Below are 21,115 nucleotides of genomic sequence, written 5' to 3' on the forward strand. Positions count from 1 at the left end.
AACTCATTGCTCTTTCTAGAATGTCCTCTGCAGTGCAGGTAGACCAGAAACCACACTTCCCACAGACTCCTTCTGTCTCTGGTTCTAAGTTAGAGTTGACCAGTGACAGGCATTTCCAGGAGAAAAGGAGAGACCATCTTTCCTCAGAGGCCACTGCGGGCAGAAGTGTAGGCAGGCAGCGGACATGAGTTCCACAGCAGTTTCAAAATCTCTTGCAAGGCACTGGCTTAACAGCTGACAGCTGGGGACAGCTCCCTGAGACACACTGTCAGTGCCGCATGCCAAGACAGCACAGCCTTCTGGATGTTCTCAAGAGTCACAGCAGTGCCTGGGCCAGCTCCTGAGATCCACCCACTTTGCAGCTGCAGACACCTCCCTCACCCACCATTTTGATGTCTAGTTCCCTATGTTAAAACACTTTGTACTTATAATCCATCAAGTGGTTTCCTTTTTTCTAACTGAATTGTTAAAATACGCAAAATTCACATTAAAGAAAAAGGTTTCCTACCTATCTTGTGATCTCAGTGAATGAGATGCTGCTTCATCCAATCTACTGACTTTGGAAAATCCAGCTGAAATGAGGAAAGATAATAGTGCATATCTGGCAACTAAGTAATTTCTTGTCCTATCTCTCATGTCACAGTATTTTGATGACACAAATTCCTAAATACTCAGAAAAAATGGTTTTTATCTTAATTGATTTATAAATTACGTTAGGGTAGCTGTTAAACAGATACTTTTGTCAAAGAAGCAGTATATTGTTAACACTTTCAGGCTCCCATTGGCTTAAAATTTGATTTCTTTGCTGATGAGTCAAACTGTTCAAATGTTATGGAGGACTAAAAAGGCCTGGGATTCACAGGTTTATTTTTCGTTTTAACTGAATCATGAAAATACACAACTTTTTTTTTTTTCCAGGAAAGACAGATGTTATTTACCAACGAATTTTTATCATAGTTAAATGAACTTGAAAATGTCATTCAACTCAAATCCCTCAATCAACTTACTTCAGCCCATTCTGAAACTTTATATTGCAGCAAACCAGCCATGTGAAAGAAATAAATTCAATTTTGACTTTCAAAAAAAATAAATGCTGAATAAGTTACCTTGTGAACCTTAGCTATTAAGGTGGACAATGACTTTATTTTCTTTACATAAGTTTTATATTTTATTATGACATTCATTTTTCTACATGAAGACACAAAAATTACACCAACTACATAAACTGTTTTGTACTTTCCTTGCTAAACCACAGATGTATTTCAAGGAAAGAGGGGCCTTTAAAGGCACTTATTTATCATTGTAGGTGTGTCTAAAAAATTGATATTCAAAAACACAACTTTTCTGTTTACAAAATTTTACAATTTTTAACAAAAGCAGTGAAGACACTAAACGACCCTGTGGCGACCTCTTCAAAGTGCAGTGTCCTTGGTCACCGATGCAGATGCTACTGTGGCAGCCAGCGTGCTCAGAGGGTCCAACTCCAGACACTGCATCCACAGCTGTCCTGGACTGAGCTGTACTTCTAAAAGAGATGGTCCCACGTCTACTAAAAAAACAAGCTACTCTATATCAATATGACATCACTCTTTTACCATCAATCATATTGCAAGACCATAGTATTTAATGACAAATACAACAGCCAAATACTTAATGCCACATTGTCATTCAATTTACCTGGCTGGTTAATATCAATCTGTGTTTGAGAATTTCTTTTGAGCACACAAAAACAAATGTATAGTCACTTGATAAGGAAATTCTTCAGTTTGACTCAAATGGACTCACCATGCCATCAGTTATGAAAACAACTCTAATATTCTCCACAGGGCAACCTTCACTTTTCACAGCAATTCTAAAACTGACCTACAGAAAAATTCAAATTTTTTTTTTAATTTGGCTACCACACTATGTTTCTTATTTAATTTTTTTCTAATCAATACTACTCTTACGTTCCCAATATTTTGTGGGAAGTTTTTCCCTCAAAATTAATGTTTCTTAAAAGAATTGAAACCACTAAAGTTCCTGTTTAAACCACTGATCACTGCCCCAGTTAAAATAATAATAATTTAAAATGATTACACTTCAAATAAAGGTACTAAAATCATGCCCCCCCCCCAATTTTAAGTGCTTTTGTTGTTACTGGGTACTCACTGTGAAATGAATAGAAGTAAATGTACTTGACCTGTATGAAAATAAACATTTTATCAAGTACAGCGAAAAAACTGAACTGATGGTGAAAGCCATGGGGCCGGGACTTTAAAACAGCAGTAAGATGCTGGTTTATCACCAGAAACCTCATGTGCCTCTGTGCACTTGAAGACCACATTCGAGCAGGCCTGGTGGGCTGGCCGGGCCTCAGAACAGGTGCTGTTTGTGTGAATTCTCCTCCCTGCATTGTCCATTCTGTTCTAGGGCATTCTGATTCTGGCAACAGGAGTCTCTGGGTTCCAATCACTTACTCACAAAAGAGTTTTCTGTAATCCCTTTTGTGGAAAAAAATGGAGTTTTCTGACATGCAAAGAAACTTCTATCAGTCTGACAAAGTAGGTAAAATCGGTGACACCCTAAAATAAAAACCTGGAGTGAACTGGTGCTCCAGAAAGATGCTGAATGGCCACAGTGCATGTGGTGACGTCTCCATGCTGAGGTTTCAGGCAGCGCAGCACTAAGTATCAGGTGACCTGTGGTCCCACCAGAGCATAATTCTCATGAAATAGGCCTAACCAGATACCTTTTAACTCATCTTTATTTTGGTTGCAAAGATATGGTTTACTTAGCTACTTACTATTTGTTCCCATTTGAAGTCTCAGAGCTTGCTAAGTTAAGCATTGCCTTCAGTACTGAACTGCTATACAAGAACATTATAAAATACAAAGTATAAACTAAGATAATCCTCTTTACAGAATTCAGATTAGTGCATTAAAACAACATTGATTTCAAAAGGGAAGTGAGATAACTGGCAAACATCCAATTGCTTTTCTAATGAAGGATGGCACAAAAGGTAAACACTAAATTTTAAGTGTCAGGCACGCAAAAACAGTTAATTGTGGGAAAGTTACTTTCCAAAAGTAATTTTGACCTAAAAATAGTAGCCATTATTCTATAAGACATAAGGGAAGGTAAATAATGGCCCACAAAACCAAATGATATGGTTAAGATAACTAGGTTAGTGGAATAACAAACTGGGATCTTTAGAATCCAAACACGATAGGAATTGGTATTGGTTTTTCATACTCTTCTTCCAAATGATGTTAAACATTTATAGTAACTACACTTTCCCCAGTAAACATCAGACTTAAATAGGCCATATGTAAAAACAACCTGTCCTTAGTAATTTTACTAGGCAATCTACAGCAAAAGCTTAATATATACACAGAAGGAGTATCAAATAAACTAGAAAAGTATTCACCGACTTCAGAGTAAAAAGGATCTTAAAAGAAAACCAACAGAAAAATGAAAGACACTTTGTGCTGTTGTGAACCAGAAAAATACACCCCATGAATAGACCTTAATTATTTTACATTATTGAGAATATTTTCCCTGCTGAAGCAAATCAAAATTAAATTTGAGAATTTTAATTGAAGTAACACAAATCTAGGTGTGTCACAGTGACAGGGAGATGCAGACAGAATACACACACCTTTAAATTTACGAATTCCCAAAGCTAAGTCAAGCAGGGTAAATAAATTACAAATGAAAGGCATACGCAATGTGGGCAAAAACTTAACAACTATTAAATTGAAGACCATGGAAGTTATGTCAGCAGTGATATTTAGAAAATCTTTCAGTATTAGAAAATATCAGATTTAATCCAAAGGAACCACTCCAACCCCCCAATAAAAATAACAAAGTATGGGAACCATCCCTTATACAATAGCTTTAAAATAATAATTTAAAAAAACATGATTACAGGAACCTTCCTACATAATTTAGACAATATAGTGCAACAGTGTGCTCCTTCATAACTTCAGCGGTTCAGTCCCCATATGATGAGACCAATGATCACAGCTCCAATGACAAGGATAAGAATGATGATGCACAGGGTTTTTCTGGATTTGCGCTGCAGACACAAAAACAAAAAAACATGTTTACAGATTTAGTGGAGTATCTCCATAGCAACTAAACATAATTTGGTTCATTTCTAGAGTAAAATCAGTAGTAGTATATTGCCCTCAAATTTTTGACTGTGTTTTTTGCTTCTCAAAAATCTCTTTAATATATATGGCAATATTCTTTCAAAAAAAATGACTGAACTAATGCTACAATTAAGGGAGCAATTTTTCAACTTTCATTGGTAATTTTTCTAAGGGTATGGCTGAGCTTAAGAAAGAAGACACCACGAAATAAGTTACTGACTTAAACAAGAGACTGAGGTTACCTATGTATGAAAACAGAACAGCTTAAGAGCTTCAACATTCTTTACCTTTTATTACAGTTTTTCTTAAAAATGAGTTCTCGGAAGATATCACTAAGTATAAATTGGCAACTTTTCTTCACGTGTATTTCTTTCTTTCTTTTTCTTTTTTTTTGAGACGGAGTCTTACTCTGTCGCCTAGGCTGGAGTGCAGTGGCACAATCTCGGCTCACTGGAATCTCCACCTCCCAGGTTCAATTGATTATCTTGCCTCAGCCTCCTGAGTAGCTGGGATTACAGGCACCTGCCACCACACCCAGACAATTTTTTTTTTTAATTTTTAGTAGAGACGGAGTTTCACCATGTTGGCCAGGATGGTCTCCATCTCCTGACCTCGTGATCCACCCACCTCAGGCTCCCACAGTGCTGGGATTACAAGCCTGAGACACCGTGCCCGGCCCCTCACACACATTTCTTGTTTCCAAAATACAATGATTTTGGAATGAATTTCCAAAATCATTCTCATTCTTTAATACTAATGGGAAACTAAATTCAAAATCTCAACAAACAAGTAAAAACCACAGAGCAAATAAAATCATAATGCTGTCACTGAAAACCGAATGGTTAAGAATTTTGTTTCATTCTTCATTCCTGGTCCAGTTGTAGATTTCCTGTATTTCTTTAATGGCGTTTGTGTCTCACATCAACATGCAGGAATCCTTTTTCTTACGAAGTAGAAAAATTTGTAAATTTACTTTGTGTCAAGTAGAAGTACCAAAATATTTATAAAAAGATACATTTCTGAGTCTGAAATTACCCTGAACACCATAGTTTGAATATTCCACATATTCATCTATTTTTCCAGTGAATACTCCTCATGTATCAAACACAATTTCTCTAAAATTTCAATATCATGCATAAATATTTTTCCCAGACTCCACTTGGTTACCACAAACACACATGTAATGTACCTGTGAGTCATCACGGGTATCCCACAATGGTGTATTTGATGCCTGGGGTTCTTCCCTAGTGTGGGGTAATGAGACTCTGGGGCAATGTGGGGATAAGTGAATGTATCACCTTCGTATCAAGGCTTCCAAACAGAACTATTGGAAAGCTGCCTCTTTTCTCAGCACTTGTGCTGCTTAGCCATCTCAGCCCCCTTTGGGAGCTTGGGGAATTAAGCCTGGGGGCAGCTTCCAGTCCTGGGGTGTAGCTTGGGACATGCGCTTTTTCCTGTAGGCTTGGCCTTCCACAAGGAAGAGAAAGAGTAAAACTTGGCAATATATGCACATTCCCCCCAAATCCAAAAGCAAAATAAAATACCACGTGAACCTAGTCACTGATGGATCCTGTTAAGTTTCGGCAGTTATATGCTAACAGCTCCATAAGACTTCCGGCATTTGCAGATCTGTGTGTGTGTGTGTGTGTGTGTGTCTGTGTGTGTGTGTTTTCAATTATTCATGAGGGATACCTAAAGTCCATGACACAGTGATATAGTGATATTAATTCCACTGAGCTGCATATCCGAATGATATGCACAAAGATAATAAACAGGAGTGACTGTCGGTGAATACCATTGGTTATAACTCAGCAAACTCCACACAGCTTCATTATTATTTACTTATCACTGAATATGCAGTAATTTGTCCAGTAAAAGATGGACTGTGAAATGAAAGGCAACTTCTAAGGTTAGTGAGAAAAGCAAAAAGCAATTGAGAATGTCTGAGAAGGTGACAATATCTTAGATAGTTTATAAGAAGTTAACAGCGGCTGGGCATGGTGGCTCCCATCTGTAATGTCAGCACTTTGGGAGACTGAGATGGGTGGATCGCGTGAGCCCAGGAGTTCCAGACCAGCCTGGGCAACACAGCAAAACTCTGTCTCTACAAAAAATACAAAAATTAGCCAGGCGTGGGGGTACACGCTATTCGGGAGGCTGAGGCAGGAGGATGTCTGCAGCCCAGATGGCAGCGGTGGCAGTGAGGCGAGATGACACCACTGCACTCCAGTCTGGGCATCAGAGCCAGACTCTGTGTCAAAAAAATAAAGTTAATAAGGTAAAGAAAACGATAATTATGAATGACAGCAACAATGGAATGGAGTTTTAAAAAGGAAATCAAATGCTACGTGGTATTTAGGGGTTTCCAAAGAGCCTGGCCTTATCCATGCTGAACATCAAAGGTCTGCATATTGTATGATGTATTAATAGTTGATAGTTCTAATATTTGTATAGTACTTGACACATAATTTATATTTGACACATGCATGTGGGCTCCCCATATTAACCTGACTCAAGAAATAAATTCATTCCTGGTGAAGGGTCTGCTGCATGTGGACAGACTATATGATGAACGGTGACACTCAAAGCTAATATGATTTCCACAAGACCTGAAGCAATCTCTCTAGGACAAGGAAATTTACCTCTTTAGTCCAGAGTGTCACTGACAGAAAGAAAAAGTAAAAGGGAGCAGCAAGAAATGGAAGGAGGGGCCTATTACAAAGAGGTTTCTGAGTAGAAATGTCACAATGACATCAGAGATCCCCGGCCATCAGAAAAGCCTGCAATTGTCTCTGCGGCCCAAACACTAAACTTTCTCTCCCTGTGGGCCAACAATTCTGGTTCAACCCTGAGAAGAACAAAGGCTAAAACCAGTTCTAAACTGACTGGTATTATTTAAACAGACTTCTCTTCCATGGGATTTTAATTTTTAACATCTTCAGCCACTTTAAACCTAATCTTTCCCTGCTTCCCCAACACAAACACACATACACACACATGAAAAGGCTAAGTTATAAGAAAATCGATCACAGTTAAATTACCTGATAATCTGCTGCCCTTGACAGCTGCTGATTTGCTTGCTGAACGTGCACCTCTGCATTTTCCACGTTGGCTTCTATGCTATCTGTAAAATAAAATACACACACACCAATGTGTTAAACATGTATTGATGCTGTAGTAACAAATCACTAGATTTCATTCAAGGTAAGATTAAATATGCTCATTATTCAAAGGTCAATCGTAGTATATCGTAAAGTTGAATTTTTTTTAAGATGGCTATAAAAATTACAGTATACACCTATACTATTTTTCAGGTGATCCAAACAGTACACAAGCATTTGTAGAACAGAACTTTGATCATCTTCATTACAGAGCAACTCTGGCTCTACCTGGCAACCCCTGAAGAGTATTGTCACCCTGACATTATCAAATCAGTGTCAGCACAAGGGATATCTCAGTGTCAAACTTCACAGCTTGTTCTATGTCAAGACCAAGGCACAAGAGATCAACTCTCTTCTTTCTACTGCTGAAGATTTTGTTCATCATGATAAAAACTGGTACCTTGATATTTCAAAGAATATTATCTCCTTAGAGGGAAACAAACAGAAAAACCCAAATGCTACAACTTGATCCCTCACTCATTATGTTAGTCATTAATGTTTCTCAATTTCTTTTCCCTCTACGTCTTTGTAAATGGAGTGTACTTTAAGTTATTGGAGCATAATACCCACGCTCTACCTAGTTTGTGTTCTATAATGGCCGACTCAGTAGCAAGCATGTGACAATATTTATTTAGGGTAAATACAGAGTGCTGAAAACCATTTACTCTGTGGTCATCAACATACTTCTGTGCTAAAATCTAGCCCTCACCAAGGGCCCATGCAGGCTTCTCAATTGGTGGCAGTTTTTCTTCCCACCCTCCAGGGGCCTGGAGGTGGAACGGGTATCATTTTGAAGCATGAGACCCTCGTCTCTTCCTCCCTACCAACTCTCAGCTTTAAAGCTCATGCTATCAAACTCAGCCAACCCTCCTTGTTGCAGACATCTATAAATTGCATGGCCTTTTCTTCTCATTCCTTGAATATTTTAGCCTCTGACTCACTGATGCTCTCTCAAATACGTCTCTTATACATACTGGTGACTTCAAGATCCAACTGCTGACCGTTCTAACACCCTGGCCTCAGTTCACTGACCATACTTTCTCCAAAGACGAACACCTTTCCTCACCCACCCATTTCCATGGTCACATCCCAAACCCTGACATTCCAATAACTGCAGCTGTTCCACAATCTCAATTTGAAGGGTCTCACTCTCTGATCACCACCTTCTATCTCTAGAGCTCACTCCTTCTAATTCCCTGGCACCAACAATTTTCAACTTTCATTGATCCTACCACTTTTTCACTGTCCCTCACATATGGCATGTCCTCACTTCCCTCCTTACCCTAGCCTTACAGTCCTTGGACAATCACTTAGCCTCAGCTTACACTCATCCCCAGCTCCTTGCCCCTCCACTTTAGTCATATGACAAAACCCCAACCAGTACCCATGCAGCTGATAATGGATGTAAAAGGGATTAACCATGTTTCACTTTAAAGTCATGACTGCCCAGCAGGTCTACTTCATTTCCCTGATTCCTGAAAGACTATGTCATACTTTCTCTTCTCTCCTCAAGCTTCTCAAGCCTCCTCCGGCATTATCATTCTCAGCCCATGACTTTGATTTCTAGTTCTTTGAGGCAACAGGAACCATCAGAAGACATTTCCACACGTTTTCACAACCCTATCTACATGCAATATCTGTGTGCCCTGACAACTTTCTTGTCGCCAAGAAGAATATCATACCTCGAGCAAGAGCCAACTTTTCCACTTGTGCACTTTATCACATTTCCCATCATTTAACTCAAAAACCTCAGTCCAGCAAACTCCCTCCCTCTCTTACTTATCATCAATATTTCTTCCCTGGTAGATCACCTCCATCAATCCTACCTTACAAACAAGCAAACCAAAAACCTCTCGTTTATTTCACATCCATTTTTGCAGCTATGCCTGCATTCTCTGTTTCACTTTCCCTCTTTACTCCTCGAAAGAGTCGTCTATACTTGGTATCCACCACTGTTCTCCTCCCACTCTCTCTTGGGCCTACTTTTATCATGCTTTCACCTACACTATTTCACCAACGCAGCTCTTACTGAGGTCACCTATCCCTACACATTGTTAAATCCAGTAGTCAAATCTTAATCCTCATTTTACTTGACCTGACACAGTAGCATTTGAAACAGCTGACCAGCCATTGTTCTTGAAGCACTTCTTTTCCCTTCCCTTCTAGGATGATACATTCATTTGGATTTCCTCCACATCACTGGCTATTCTTTAGTCTTTTTTATTCATTCTCCTTCAATTGTCTAGGCTCTAAATCAGAGGTTAAGAAGCTTTGTCTACAAAGAGCCAGAGAATGAATAAGCTTTGTGGGTTGTACGATCTCTGTTACAAGTATTCAACTATGCCTTCACTGTGCAAAAGCAAACATAAACAATACATAAATGCATACACGTAGTTTGAAGACACTGTTCTAAACATTTAGAGGATCCAGGGCTAAGTTCTCAGACCCCTTCTATTCTCTATCCAGACTTAATTCCTGGATTATCTAACCCAATCTTGTGGTGTTAAATACTATGTGTACACAGATCACTCCTAAATTTAGACTCCCTGCCCAGGCTTCTCCCCTGAACTCCATATTCACTTTAATAATGTCTAGAAAACCTTCACTGGGTGTAAAGGGGCACTTCAAACTTAACATATTCAAAAATGACTGACTTATACCCATCTAAGCCTGTTCCATTTACAGATTTCCTCATCTCAGAAAACAGTAACTCCACCATCATAGTGGGCCAAGCTAAAACCTTAGCATCACCCTTAAATTAACTCTTTCTTTCACACTCATACCCAGGCAGTCAGTAAACCTTTTTGGCTCTCCACTTTAAAAATATCTGAAATCCATTAATTTCTCACCATCCCTCTAGTTCCATCCTGATCCAAGCCAACAAGATTGTGCATCTGGATGACTGCAACAGCTTTTTAGGTGATCTCCTTGCTTTTGGTCTTTTTCCAGCAGCCAAGTGAGTCTTCTGAAACCTAAGCAGGGTTATAGCACTCCTCTGCTCAAATCCTCCTTGGCTTCTCATTTATTTGTAAAACCTGAAGTCTTTACATCGGCTCAGGGTCCTAAATGATGTCATCCCCTGCCCTTGGACATGATCTCCATCTCCTTCTTGCTCATTAAAAATGTCAGCTACACTTCTGCCTCAAGGCCTTTGTACTTGCTGTTCTCTCTGCCTGGAACACTTTCTCTTACTTACTCCCTTACATATACCAAGGCTTCACTAAAATGTCACCTATCAGTAAGGCCATATCTGACTAGCCTGTGTCAAGCAGCAACAATTTCCACCCCTAGCAGTCCCATCTACCCTGGCCTTATTTTCTCCATCACTTAGCACTATTTACTTGCTTTTCTCACCTTTTTAAAAAATCATCTTTCCTCCCATTATAAGACCAATTGAGATAGGGTATTTCATCTGTTATCTAATTTCAGCTGAATCCCCAATGCCTAGATTTATGTCTGGACATAGTAGCCACTCAACGTGTTTTGGGTGATGAATAAATTAGTTTTTGAAATTTTACCCTGTGATCTAATGGGGATACAGAGGAGGGTAAGAATGGACAAAAAACAGTTACACTGAAGTAAAGATGCAAATATTTCAGTTGGACCAAATTCAGAAAATAAACTAAAAGCATCTTTAGACATACCAATAGAAAGCTCCAGATTTCAAGATGGTCAAGATCCTGATGAATGCTAACAACTACCCCCTAACTGAAATGCTACTACATTCAATATTTAAGGGATTCTTAGCAACTTAAAAAAAATCACTTCTAAAAAGAATTCCTAAATTCTATGTAATACTACTAAATTCATCTACCAAAAAGCTATTAAAATGAATGACTAGGCAAATGGCTACCTATTCCCTAATACCTAAAAGACAAGATGTCATGCACAGTTACATATACCACAAGTTTCCCCAAAAGTGCTTAGCACGATGACAATTAAATTGGAGTAAGACTAAAATCGGAGGCCCTGGAAATAAGCTGGAATAATGTTTCATGGTGCCTTCCATGGTCTTGGCAGCAGTAAGCCCTGATTAAATTTGGGCTTCTGAAATAAATCAAGCTGGTTATTTCAACCAGCAGGAGTCAAAAATGAGATCTGTTTTAGATAATGCCAAGGGTGATGCTTACTGTGTTTTATAGACATGCTTTTGGTTCCAGGGAAACCAAAAAAGGGACGGAAAGTGGTTACCCTTGTGTGAGAAAGTTACAGCAGGCAAACTGCATGTACCTTGCTCTCACCTCCAAAATCTAAGTCAGCAGGTCTTACCTATTACATCTCCTTGTTCATGAATCATCATTCCCAAATCTTTAAATATTTCATTAATATCCATAATATCAGCCTAAGAGAAGAAGGCATATATTATTAGAATCAGAAATTCAGTCCCCATTCCACAAAAGAGGAAAAATTTTAAAAATCCAAACCACTACTCACACATGGTTGAGCATGCATCTATAATACATAAATATAATACATAAACTTTGGAAATATCAGGAAAATACTTGACAATAATTAAGAAGAATTTGAGCAACAGCCACCAGCTCTCTAAAATAAGTTTGTGGCATTAAAAATACCAAGTGAGTGAGGCAGGATGGAAATAAAGGATCTATAATAGAGAAGTGCCATGGATTGCTGAGTTCATTTTATACAATCTGATAGTTTTGTTACCACAAGCAGTATCTACTTACAAGGGTATAACATATTCTTGGCACGTATTTCTAGTAAAAATTTACATATCAATTTGACAATTTAAAATAAGAAAACACTAGATGTAAATTTAAAGTCTCACATTAATAATTTGAACATGCAACAGGTTAGTGAAATGTCACTACTGAATAAAAAAGTTATAAATTTAGTGAATAAAGAAAATATAAATTTACTTTTCTTCAATGACACAATTAACTACTTCATAAAGTTTTTATAAGGATTAAATGAGATAATTAACATAAAGAATTCATCCCACAGTGCCTGGCACATGTAAGGTCTTCAATAAATTGTAGCCATTATTAGCTATTATTAGCCTTCTTTCTAGGAACTAAATAGGCTCCATAAGAGCTATGACTTAATAAATCTTTTAGATCTCTTTGATGTCTAAACATAGTGAAGAGAAATAAAATTCTTTGAAGGCTTTATAAAAGGTCTTACTCATGCACGTATGATGTGTATCATGTATCCTGGGAAGACATCCAGACTCTCGGACAGACATTTATCTCTACACTGGTATTTTCTCAATACTAAGGTAGTCCATAGATGGCTTAATAGAATCATAATTTTTTAAAAGCTGCAGTAGGAGGGAGTATGTTCCCTCATCCTAGCACAAACAGTAAGGACAATATTATTTTTTTCAAAAAGGAATTATTCTAATTTATACATTACAAATGCTACCAAACTGATACATTAATTTTCTTTCTCTGGGCCAGACATGGTGGCTCACACCTATAATCCTAGTACTTTAGGAGGCCAAGGCAGGCAGATTACTTGAGACCAGGAGTTTGAGACCAGCCTGGACAACATGGTGAAACCCTGTCTCTGCTAAAAGTACAAAAAATTGGCCGGTTGGGGTGGCACATGCCTGTAATCCCAGCTACTCAGGAAGCTGAGGCATGAGAATCGCTTGAATCTGGGAGATGGAGATTGCAATGAGCCGAGATCATGCCATTGCACTCCAGCCTGGGCGACAGAGGGAGACTGTCTCAAAAAGAAAAAAATAAAATTTCTTTCTCGTACGCTCTGCCGGCATTACCTAAGCATTTTGAGAACAAACTCACTAAGAACAGGGTAGCAGCCCAAGTCTACAATGTAAGCCTTACTTCAAGTTGCCTGATAGAAGATTCTCTCTCATGAATAAGGCGGAGGTCATCCTCTGTAATTTCTTCATCCTGCACCTGCACTTGAGGTTGAGTTTGGCTAACAGAAAAAAATGAATGTGGAAAAAAACAAAGATTGGTATTCAAAACAATGAGATTCATTTCCTATTTAAGATATATTCATTAAATAGGACGTTTTACTCTTCAAAGTCGCAGAACTACTCACTTAAAAAATTCTAAGAATATAACAGATATATGAATAAAATTTTATTCATTTTTCATTTCACTTATATCATTTTATCTAACGTGAGTTTAGAGTTATTACTTAATTATTGGAAGCTATATTTGTCAACTGGGTATTTCTTCTTAGTTGATTTAAACCTCATATAAGGGAAAGTCTATATTATTAATTAAGTCCATAAACATTTATTTGGAAAATTTTATATATTTTATGATAAATACTTTATAATTAAATTTTTTTTTCAAATTTACTCTGTTTTCAACATATAAACAACTTATATTGAAAGCTTTAATTCTGTTCCAGGGGCCTTAATGTATAAACTTTGAAAAATTACCTTTTGATCTGAAAAATGTTTTGTATTTCTTACCTTTCCCAGGATACAAGATTCCTTTCTTTTGAGCTGTCCTCAGGAAAACCGCCCTGAATGATTTAGTAACAGGATGGAATGAGAAGTGGCAAAGAAAGCAAAAATGAGAAAAAATAAACACTCATATTTTCCCTAATAATCTAAACGATTTATGTACATGTCTGTGTGTGTGTGTGTGTGTGTGTGTGTGTGTGTGTGTGTGTGTGTGTGGTGTGTGTAGAGAGAGAGAGAAAGAAGTTCTTGTTCTAATTTTTCAGGTCAACTGCTTCAAGTAATAACATAATTATAAGTAATTTTATATTCTAAGTAGACAAACACTAAACATTCTCAAGGGTCAAATAAGTATTATTTAGTTAAAGCTTAATGTAGTCTTGGAATCCATATGTTAATAAATAAGAAAACTCGTGATAGTTTGTAAGGGAATTTAAAATTAAATTAATTCAAAATTCTATTGTAAAGCTTCCTTTCATTTATTTTCTCCAGGCTCATGTTCATTTTCAATATTCAGACAACATAGTTGCGCCATTCATCTCCGTCATCTTGGTGTAATCCAGGAGGAAAGTGCTTTCTATACTAGTGTGTCCACAAGCAGAAAGCCTCCGTACCAAGACGATGTGAGAATACTACTCAGGGTTTGATCCCTCATCTTTTTTGACAAAATACGTCTCTATATTTTTATATAGTCTGTAATCTTCTGTACAATGACACAGAAAAAAAACCACAGTAATACATAATTATCATCTTCTCCAAAAATGGAGCAGAAAAGCATAAAAATGAATATTCAAGTGCTGATTTCCAAGTTAGTCACAGATCTTTATGACTTAAAAAATTATGCTACTATAGACTTTGATAGGACCCTTAGGAAGTAAGGGTCGTTTCTAGAATGTCTTTTAAAATACTCACAGACACTCTGGAACTGGCTCTTACTCGAGCAACAAACTCTTTCTCTCGCTCAGCCGCTTGCCTCTGAACCTTCTGGAAGTTTGTCAGTGATGCTGTGAACTCTGCCACTAAGCGATCCTTCTGTATTTTCCTTTGACGCTAGAGGAAAGAGAAGAAAAAGCCAACTAGAATCTAGCTGTGAAGTAAAACAGTTTGCAGTAGTTGGTTCTTTATTTAATCCTGAAGTTTTCACTTGCTCCCCAATTACAGGGCCTTACGGATTAACTCTCAACAACATTCTGACAGTATGTCAAATACCGAGCATATTTAACTGGAGGCAAAAGACCCATTATGCTGGATTTCTCACCTCAAGTTTTCATGCTGCTAAAAACTAGCTCATTATTTTGAGGCTATTTTAAAGTAATTCCTTTTCAGGCAAATAAAGCTTTATACTTTTAGCTAAGTAATAACTTCCATTAAATAAGCAGGGAAATAAATATATGCCCCCAGGACACCTCACATCTTGAATGAGCCTGCATGTTCCACGCACTCAGCCCCGGAAGGCCAGGAAATAATTACTCAGGAAGCATTTTCTGAGAACTTACTTAATTATGGGTCAGGGCAAATGCATGGAAATAATTTTTGCTTTATTGAACCACAGGATACTACCTGAGCAATTAAATATAGTTTTGTGTTCTATGAACTAATCTCAAACAGAATTATTTTTGATTTCCTTTCTAGCATAATTTCCTTTCTAGCGTAACAGTTCAAAGATCCTACAACGTATTTGGTTTTTTTCACATTCAATGCATCAACAATGTGTCTTAAAGCTTGATACCTGTTCACTGGGGGTGGTGGGCAGAGATCCAAACTCTTTAATGTACTTATCTGTTTCTTTGGCAAGCTGGTTAGTATACTGCTGCTTCTGTTGCCTAAAGTGAGAAAGCACGCATTACAACCAAAGGACTAATACACTTCTTTAAGCTACAACTCTGTCATTTGAATCAACACTGACAAAGAGTTGTACAAAAATTGCCTTTTCATAAACTGGCTCTCAACTTTCTCTATCAAAAAAATTTCATATCCTATTCTTTGATAAATATTGAGCAAATATTACATGTCAGGTTCTTCACTGACACAGGGTAGGTGAGCTTAGAGAAACCAGTATCAATGACCATTTAGAAACACAGATGACTCAAATCAGAGGGAACTTGAAGGAGAGACTGTTGGATGTCTGATCCTTTGTTTGAGATACTGGGGATGTGGCAGCCCTTAATCTGCATCTCACACCTGGAAGGTCAGGTGAGCAAGAAAACATTTGTTGCCTTAGACTTTGCCCAGTTCCCAGATCTAGTTATAACTGGCCTCTCTTATTTCTCTATGTGAATAGATGCTATTCTCTATATGCTATAGATACTTAAAAAAAGAAAAAAAAAGGTGGCGGCAGGCACACTGGCTCACACTTGTCATCCCAATACTTTGAGAGGCTGAGGCAGGAGGATCACTTGAGGCCAGGAATTTGAGACCAACTTGGCCAACATGGCGAAACCCCATCTCTACCAAAAATTAAAAAAATTAGCCAGGTGCAGTGGTGCATGCCTATAATCCCAGCTACTTGGGAGGCTGAGGCAGGAGAATCACTTGAACATGAGAGGTGGAGGTTGCAGTGAGCTGAGATTGCACCACTGCACTTCAGCCTGAGCAACAGAGGAAAACTCTTGTCTCAAAAAATAAAAATAAAAATAAAAAGGAAAGAGACAATATTGGTACAAATTTACTATTATTTAAGTTTGCGCTGGAAAAATAGCATTTCCTTGTAAAGGGAAGGAACACAATAAATAAAAGAAGTAAATTATAGTTATCCCTCAGTATCTGCAGGGGATTGCTTCCAGGACCCCTGTGGATACCTAAATCCGTTGATGCTCAAGTCCCTGATATAAAAAGGTATAGCATTTGCATATAATCTATGCATATCTTCCCATATCTTTAAATCATCTCTAGATTATTTGTAATACCCAATACAATAATGTAAATGCTATGTAATAGTTGCCATATTTTATAGTTCAGTTTTTGTTTTTTTATCATTGTATTGTTATTTTTTCTTGAATATTTTTGACCTGCAGTTGGTTGAATCTGGAGACATACAATCTATGGATACAGAGTGCTGACTACATATCCATATTTTATCTAGCTAGCTTATAAATGGAAAAGATTTCCAATTTGAAAACATGACACTAAAGAAAAAGCTCATATTGTGATGTTTTACAAATTACAACATCAGTACCTCTCATATATTTCATCTCATTTTAAATATGGTCTGGTCACACTTAGGGTCCTTTAAAATAACGAGATACTGTATAAGAATATGCTTAAGAATAGGGATCTGTATTTGGCTGACAAAGGGTAATTAAAATCTATTTCTATCTCTATTTACCAAATACCCTATCTTTAATGCATTTTTGTAAATCTTTGGAAATCATAATATAGTCAAAGTTTTAAAAAGAAGACCTTAGGCCGGACATGGTGGCTCATGTCTGTAATCACAGCACTCTGGGAGGTTGAGGTGGGGGGACTGTCTGAGTCCAGAATTGAAGACCAGTCCAGGCAACATGGCAAAACACCATCTCCACAAAAAATACAAAAATTAGCCAGGCATGGTGGACATGCCTGTATTCCCAGCAACACAGGAGGCTGAGGTGGGAGAATCGATTGAGCCTGGGAGGTCCAGGCTGCAGTGAACTGTGATCAAGTCACTGTACTCCAGCCTGGGTGACAGCATGAGATCCTGCCTCAAAAAAAAAAAAAAAAAAAAAAAATTCTGAGTGACTATGGATATATATTCAGAATCTTCACTATTAACTCTATCAAAATATTAGAACTATTATGAATTATGTACTTCTATTCCATTTTAATTTAGTTTGATGAATTGTGGCTTGGAGCATTTTTACCATTCTGACACTTACCCACTGTGGAAAAATAAAATATAAATTAGAGATAATTGTAAGTTCTTCAAATTGTACTTCCTAAAAATATGAATTCCTATTACCTATCTTTTAATATCATTCTCTTTGCAATTTTCCCTCTACACTTAATGTTGTTTAGAAGTATTGCTTACTAGATATATGTGACTTGAAATTTACAGCTGTAACAGTACTGAAATAAAATTTAAGACTTAAGTTTTAAATGACATTGGGCAACTCATTAAACCCATAAGAGACATGAACAAAATGGAAACAGTTCTTTTGGTCTATTTCTCTTACTCCAATTCTGTAAGGTTTAAATGAGAAAATATGTAAAAATACTCTGTAAAATCCATAACATACCACAGACAAGATATTATTGCTATGACTGCTGGTCTTCTAACAGCATATTAATTTACTGGAATATGTACTACATAATTCATTATAACTTTTTTTTTAAAGGGAAGCTAATGCTCTCTGAAATTCAAGGATGTAGGTATAAACTTGTGGGGAAACAGCTCACGTAGCTGGATATGTATTGGATCTAAACCAAATAAAACTCTGGTGACTGCAGGGATTGTTAGCTATGGAAAGTAAATCACATAAATTGAGATACTAGAGTATAATTTTTCAACAGCTGTCAAAAACAACCTACCTAAAAACTATAAGAAATGCAACTAAAGAAATTCTGCTTTGATAGGGTAAGCCTATCAAAGAATTTTCTTTTCTTTTCTTTTTTTTTTTGAGACAGAGTCTTGCTCAGTTGCCCAGGCTGCAGTGCAGTGGTGTGATCTTGGCTCACTGCAAACTCCACCTCCTGGGTTCAAGAGATTCTCCTGCCTCAGCCTCCTGAGTAGCTGGGACTACAGAAGCCTGACACCATGCCTGGCTAATTTTTGTATTTTTAGTAGAGATGGGGTTGCACCATATTGGCCAGGCTGTTCTCAAACTCCTGAACTTAATGATCCGCCTGCCTCGGCCTGCCAGATTTTTAAAATAAAAACACCTTCCTACTCCAGACAGGGAAAAATCTACACAAAAGCTCGGAACAAATGTATGGATAAGGTAGGAGAAAAACTCCATTGTTTTTCCATTTTTTTCCTCCAATAAACATAACACTACATATTGTAAAAGCAACAGAATAATAGCAATAGAGTTTTTCCTTTCTCTTTTATTTGTTTAACTACTTACAGCTGTTGCCTCAATTCGGGTGAATCTTGAGGTGTTCCAAGTTGATTCAGAGTTCTTTGTATTTCTACAGCTATTATAATAGAAAATTCATGTATTAATTGTCACAAAAGTTAAGGCAACAGAAACAATGAGTTAAAAATATGTACAAGCAATTGGGCAGTTGAAAACAGACAGAAAAACAAAGATGAAAATAGAAAATATTAACTGGGAAAAAGAATAAACGGTTTACTTAAATCTAATTAGTAACAAAAATGAATTAATTTTCAAGAGGAAATTGTGTGGGAACGTTAACTTGTGAAAATGCACTTATGACCCCAAAATACCATCTTCTTCCTTATCCCATTAGGATATTAAATACAATGGCACACAGACTTCAATGCTACTAGCATAAAAATTGTGAGGAAAATAAGTAATGATTACACATTTCATTAGAATATAATGTAAATAAGTTATAGTTAATAAATGAGAAAGGAATAATAGAATTAGAAAAAATCATTTTTCAATTATCCATGTAATAACTGATTTTAGCAAGATCATCAAAAAATGCTAAAATCACAGGACATTCACACAACTTAAATTACCACCACACAGATGACATTAATTATAAAAGACATAACTTTATCATATATAAATCTGTTGTCTGAAAACAAATGACCAAATTTAGCAGTGAGAATGGAAAAAACTGACATTATGAACCTTGTGACATGCTGCAGTGAGAAAGTCACAATATGATCTATGGATTTTTCTTGCCAAAATATTTAACATGAATCTAATCACAAAAAGAAATTAGACCAGTTTAGATTGTGGGACAATCTACAAGATAATATGCCTGAGCATTTGAAGAAGTCAATGTCAAAAAAGGGAAGAAAAAAGTTGACCAAGACAGGGATGCTTTCTAAATTAAAGAATTAAAATACCCGAAAGACACTGTATGAGTTTTGACTGGATTCCGAATCAGGAAAAAGCAAGTACTATAAAAAAAATCGTAGGGACAATTGGAGAAATTTGAATACAGAAAGTAAAAAACACATTAAACAGAAGTTGAAAACTGCCCACAACTGGTGAATCCGGATGAAAGGTTCATTGTACTACACTTTTATATATATTTTGTGAGGTTTAGAATACTTAAAAATTTTTCAATAAGAAGTGCAGGGCTTAAAAGTCATGTTAAACTCACAATCCGGAAGTCTACGACTATTGCAATTTTTTTTTTAAAGGCTCTACACAAAAGGGGAGGATCTATATAGTTTTATGTGTGTGGGGACATAAATAAAATGTCATGGTACATAAATAAAACGTCAAGTGGAAATAATCTGAAAATCCAAAGAACTCTTAACAATCTAACCCCCTCCCACTCTTTTTATTTAAATGAGTGGTTTACTTATATAGCTTAAATGCTTTAAAAATATTCATTATTTACACGCTCAAGGGAACGATAAAGTATTACAAAATGCAGGATAAGTTTTGGTCACTGGGAATGAAGTAATAAACACTGCTTTTAAGTCAAAGCTGAAAAACAGAAAGACTAGAGAGGAATCAAAGCATATAGTAACTGTTAGCATTTGGTTAATTTAACAGGAATTTATTTTTGCTTTTTGGGAGTTGATTTTTCCTTTCATAAGATGAACAAATTTTGTTTGCTGTGTTTAACTTATGGCTGCTTGTGATTAGCTATATATTCCCTCTCAACCTCAACAGATTTTCTTGAACTGCCTTATAGGGGCTTTATTTTCTTAAGTGTATTGATAATACAAACTGTAGTATGGGCATCGATAGACTACTGGCAGGTGTTTATCTCAACTCTAAAGGGTTATTGTCTTTAGGAAAAAACCATAGCAAGTGAGAAAAAATAAATTATTTAATAAATGACACCAGGAAAACTGACTAACCATTTGGGCGGGGGAGAAAGAACCCTACCTCCCAGCATAGCAAAATATATTTTTAATAAACCATTAATTTAAATAGTAAAATTGAAAATATTAAACTGCTATAAGAAATATTAATGTTTTTATCATATGATCTTATATATGATCTTGGAGTAAGAGATATAAAATATTAGCTAAGGATGATACAAAACTAAAACCCACAGAGGAAAATATTGACAAATTTGACTACATAAAAGAACTTTGTTAAATGTTATATAAAAAATGTGTACATATATCACAAGTACTTATGTAAGTGTGTGTTTGTATACACATGGGAGACAGTAACTGCAGGATATGAAGAGGAAAAAGGTTAAACTACAGTGGTAGTTATTTTTAGTAACAGAAAAACAGCCCAATAAAAAATGGACAAAGGTTATAATCTTGCAATTTACAAAAGCCAAATGTATATATAACAAAATTTCAACTTCACTGATAATTAAACTTC

General features: G+C 36.6%; 1 protein-coding gene across 1 annotated transcript in view; it reads right to left on the reverse strand.

Annotated features, from left to right (window-relative positions):
• Window positions 1–803: 803 nt before the first annotated feature.
• STX7 (syntaxin 7) overlaps window positions 804–21,115 on the reverse strand; it is a 54,898-nt gene continuing 34,586 nt past the window's right edge. The window contains 8 exon segments of the mRNA NM_001257724.1: window positions 804–4,060; window positions 7,178–7,260; window positions 11,567–11,639; window positions 13,108–13,204; window positions 13,713–13,765; window positions 14,616–14,753; window positions 15,433–15,526; window positions 18,746–18,815. Of these exon segments, the coding sequence (NP_001244653.1) occupies window positions 3,968–4,060; window positions 7,178–7,260; window positions 11,567–11,639; window positions 13,108–13,204; window positions 13,713–13,765; window positions 14,616–14,753; window positions 15,433–15,526; window positions 18,746–18,815 (701 nt within the window). The 3' untranslated portion in view covers window positions 804–3,967.

Source organism: Macaca mulatta, chromosome 4 (assembly GCF_049350105.2).
Source record: "Macaca mulatta isolate MMU2019108-1 chromosome 4, T2T-MMU8v2.0, whole genome shotgun sequence".
NCBI classification, from domain to species: domain Eukaryota; kingdom Metazoa; phylum Chordata; class Mammalia; order Primates; family Cercopithecidae; genus Macaca; species Macaca mulatta.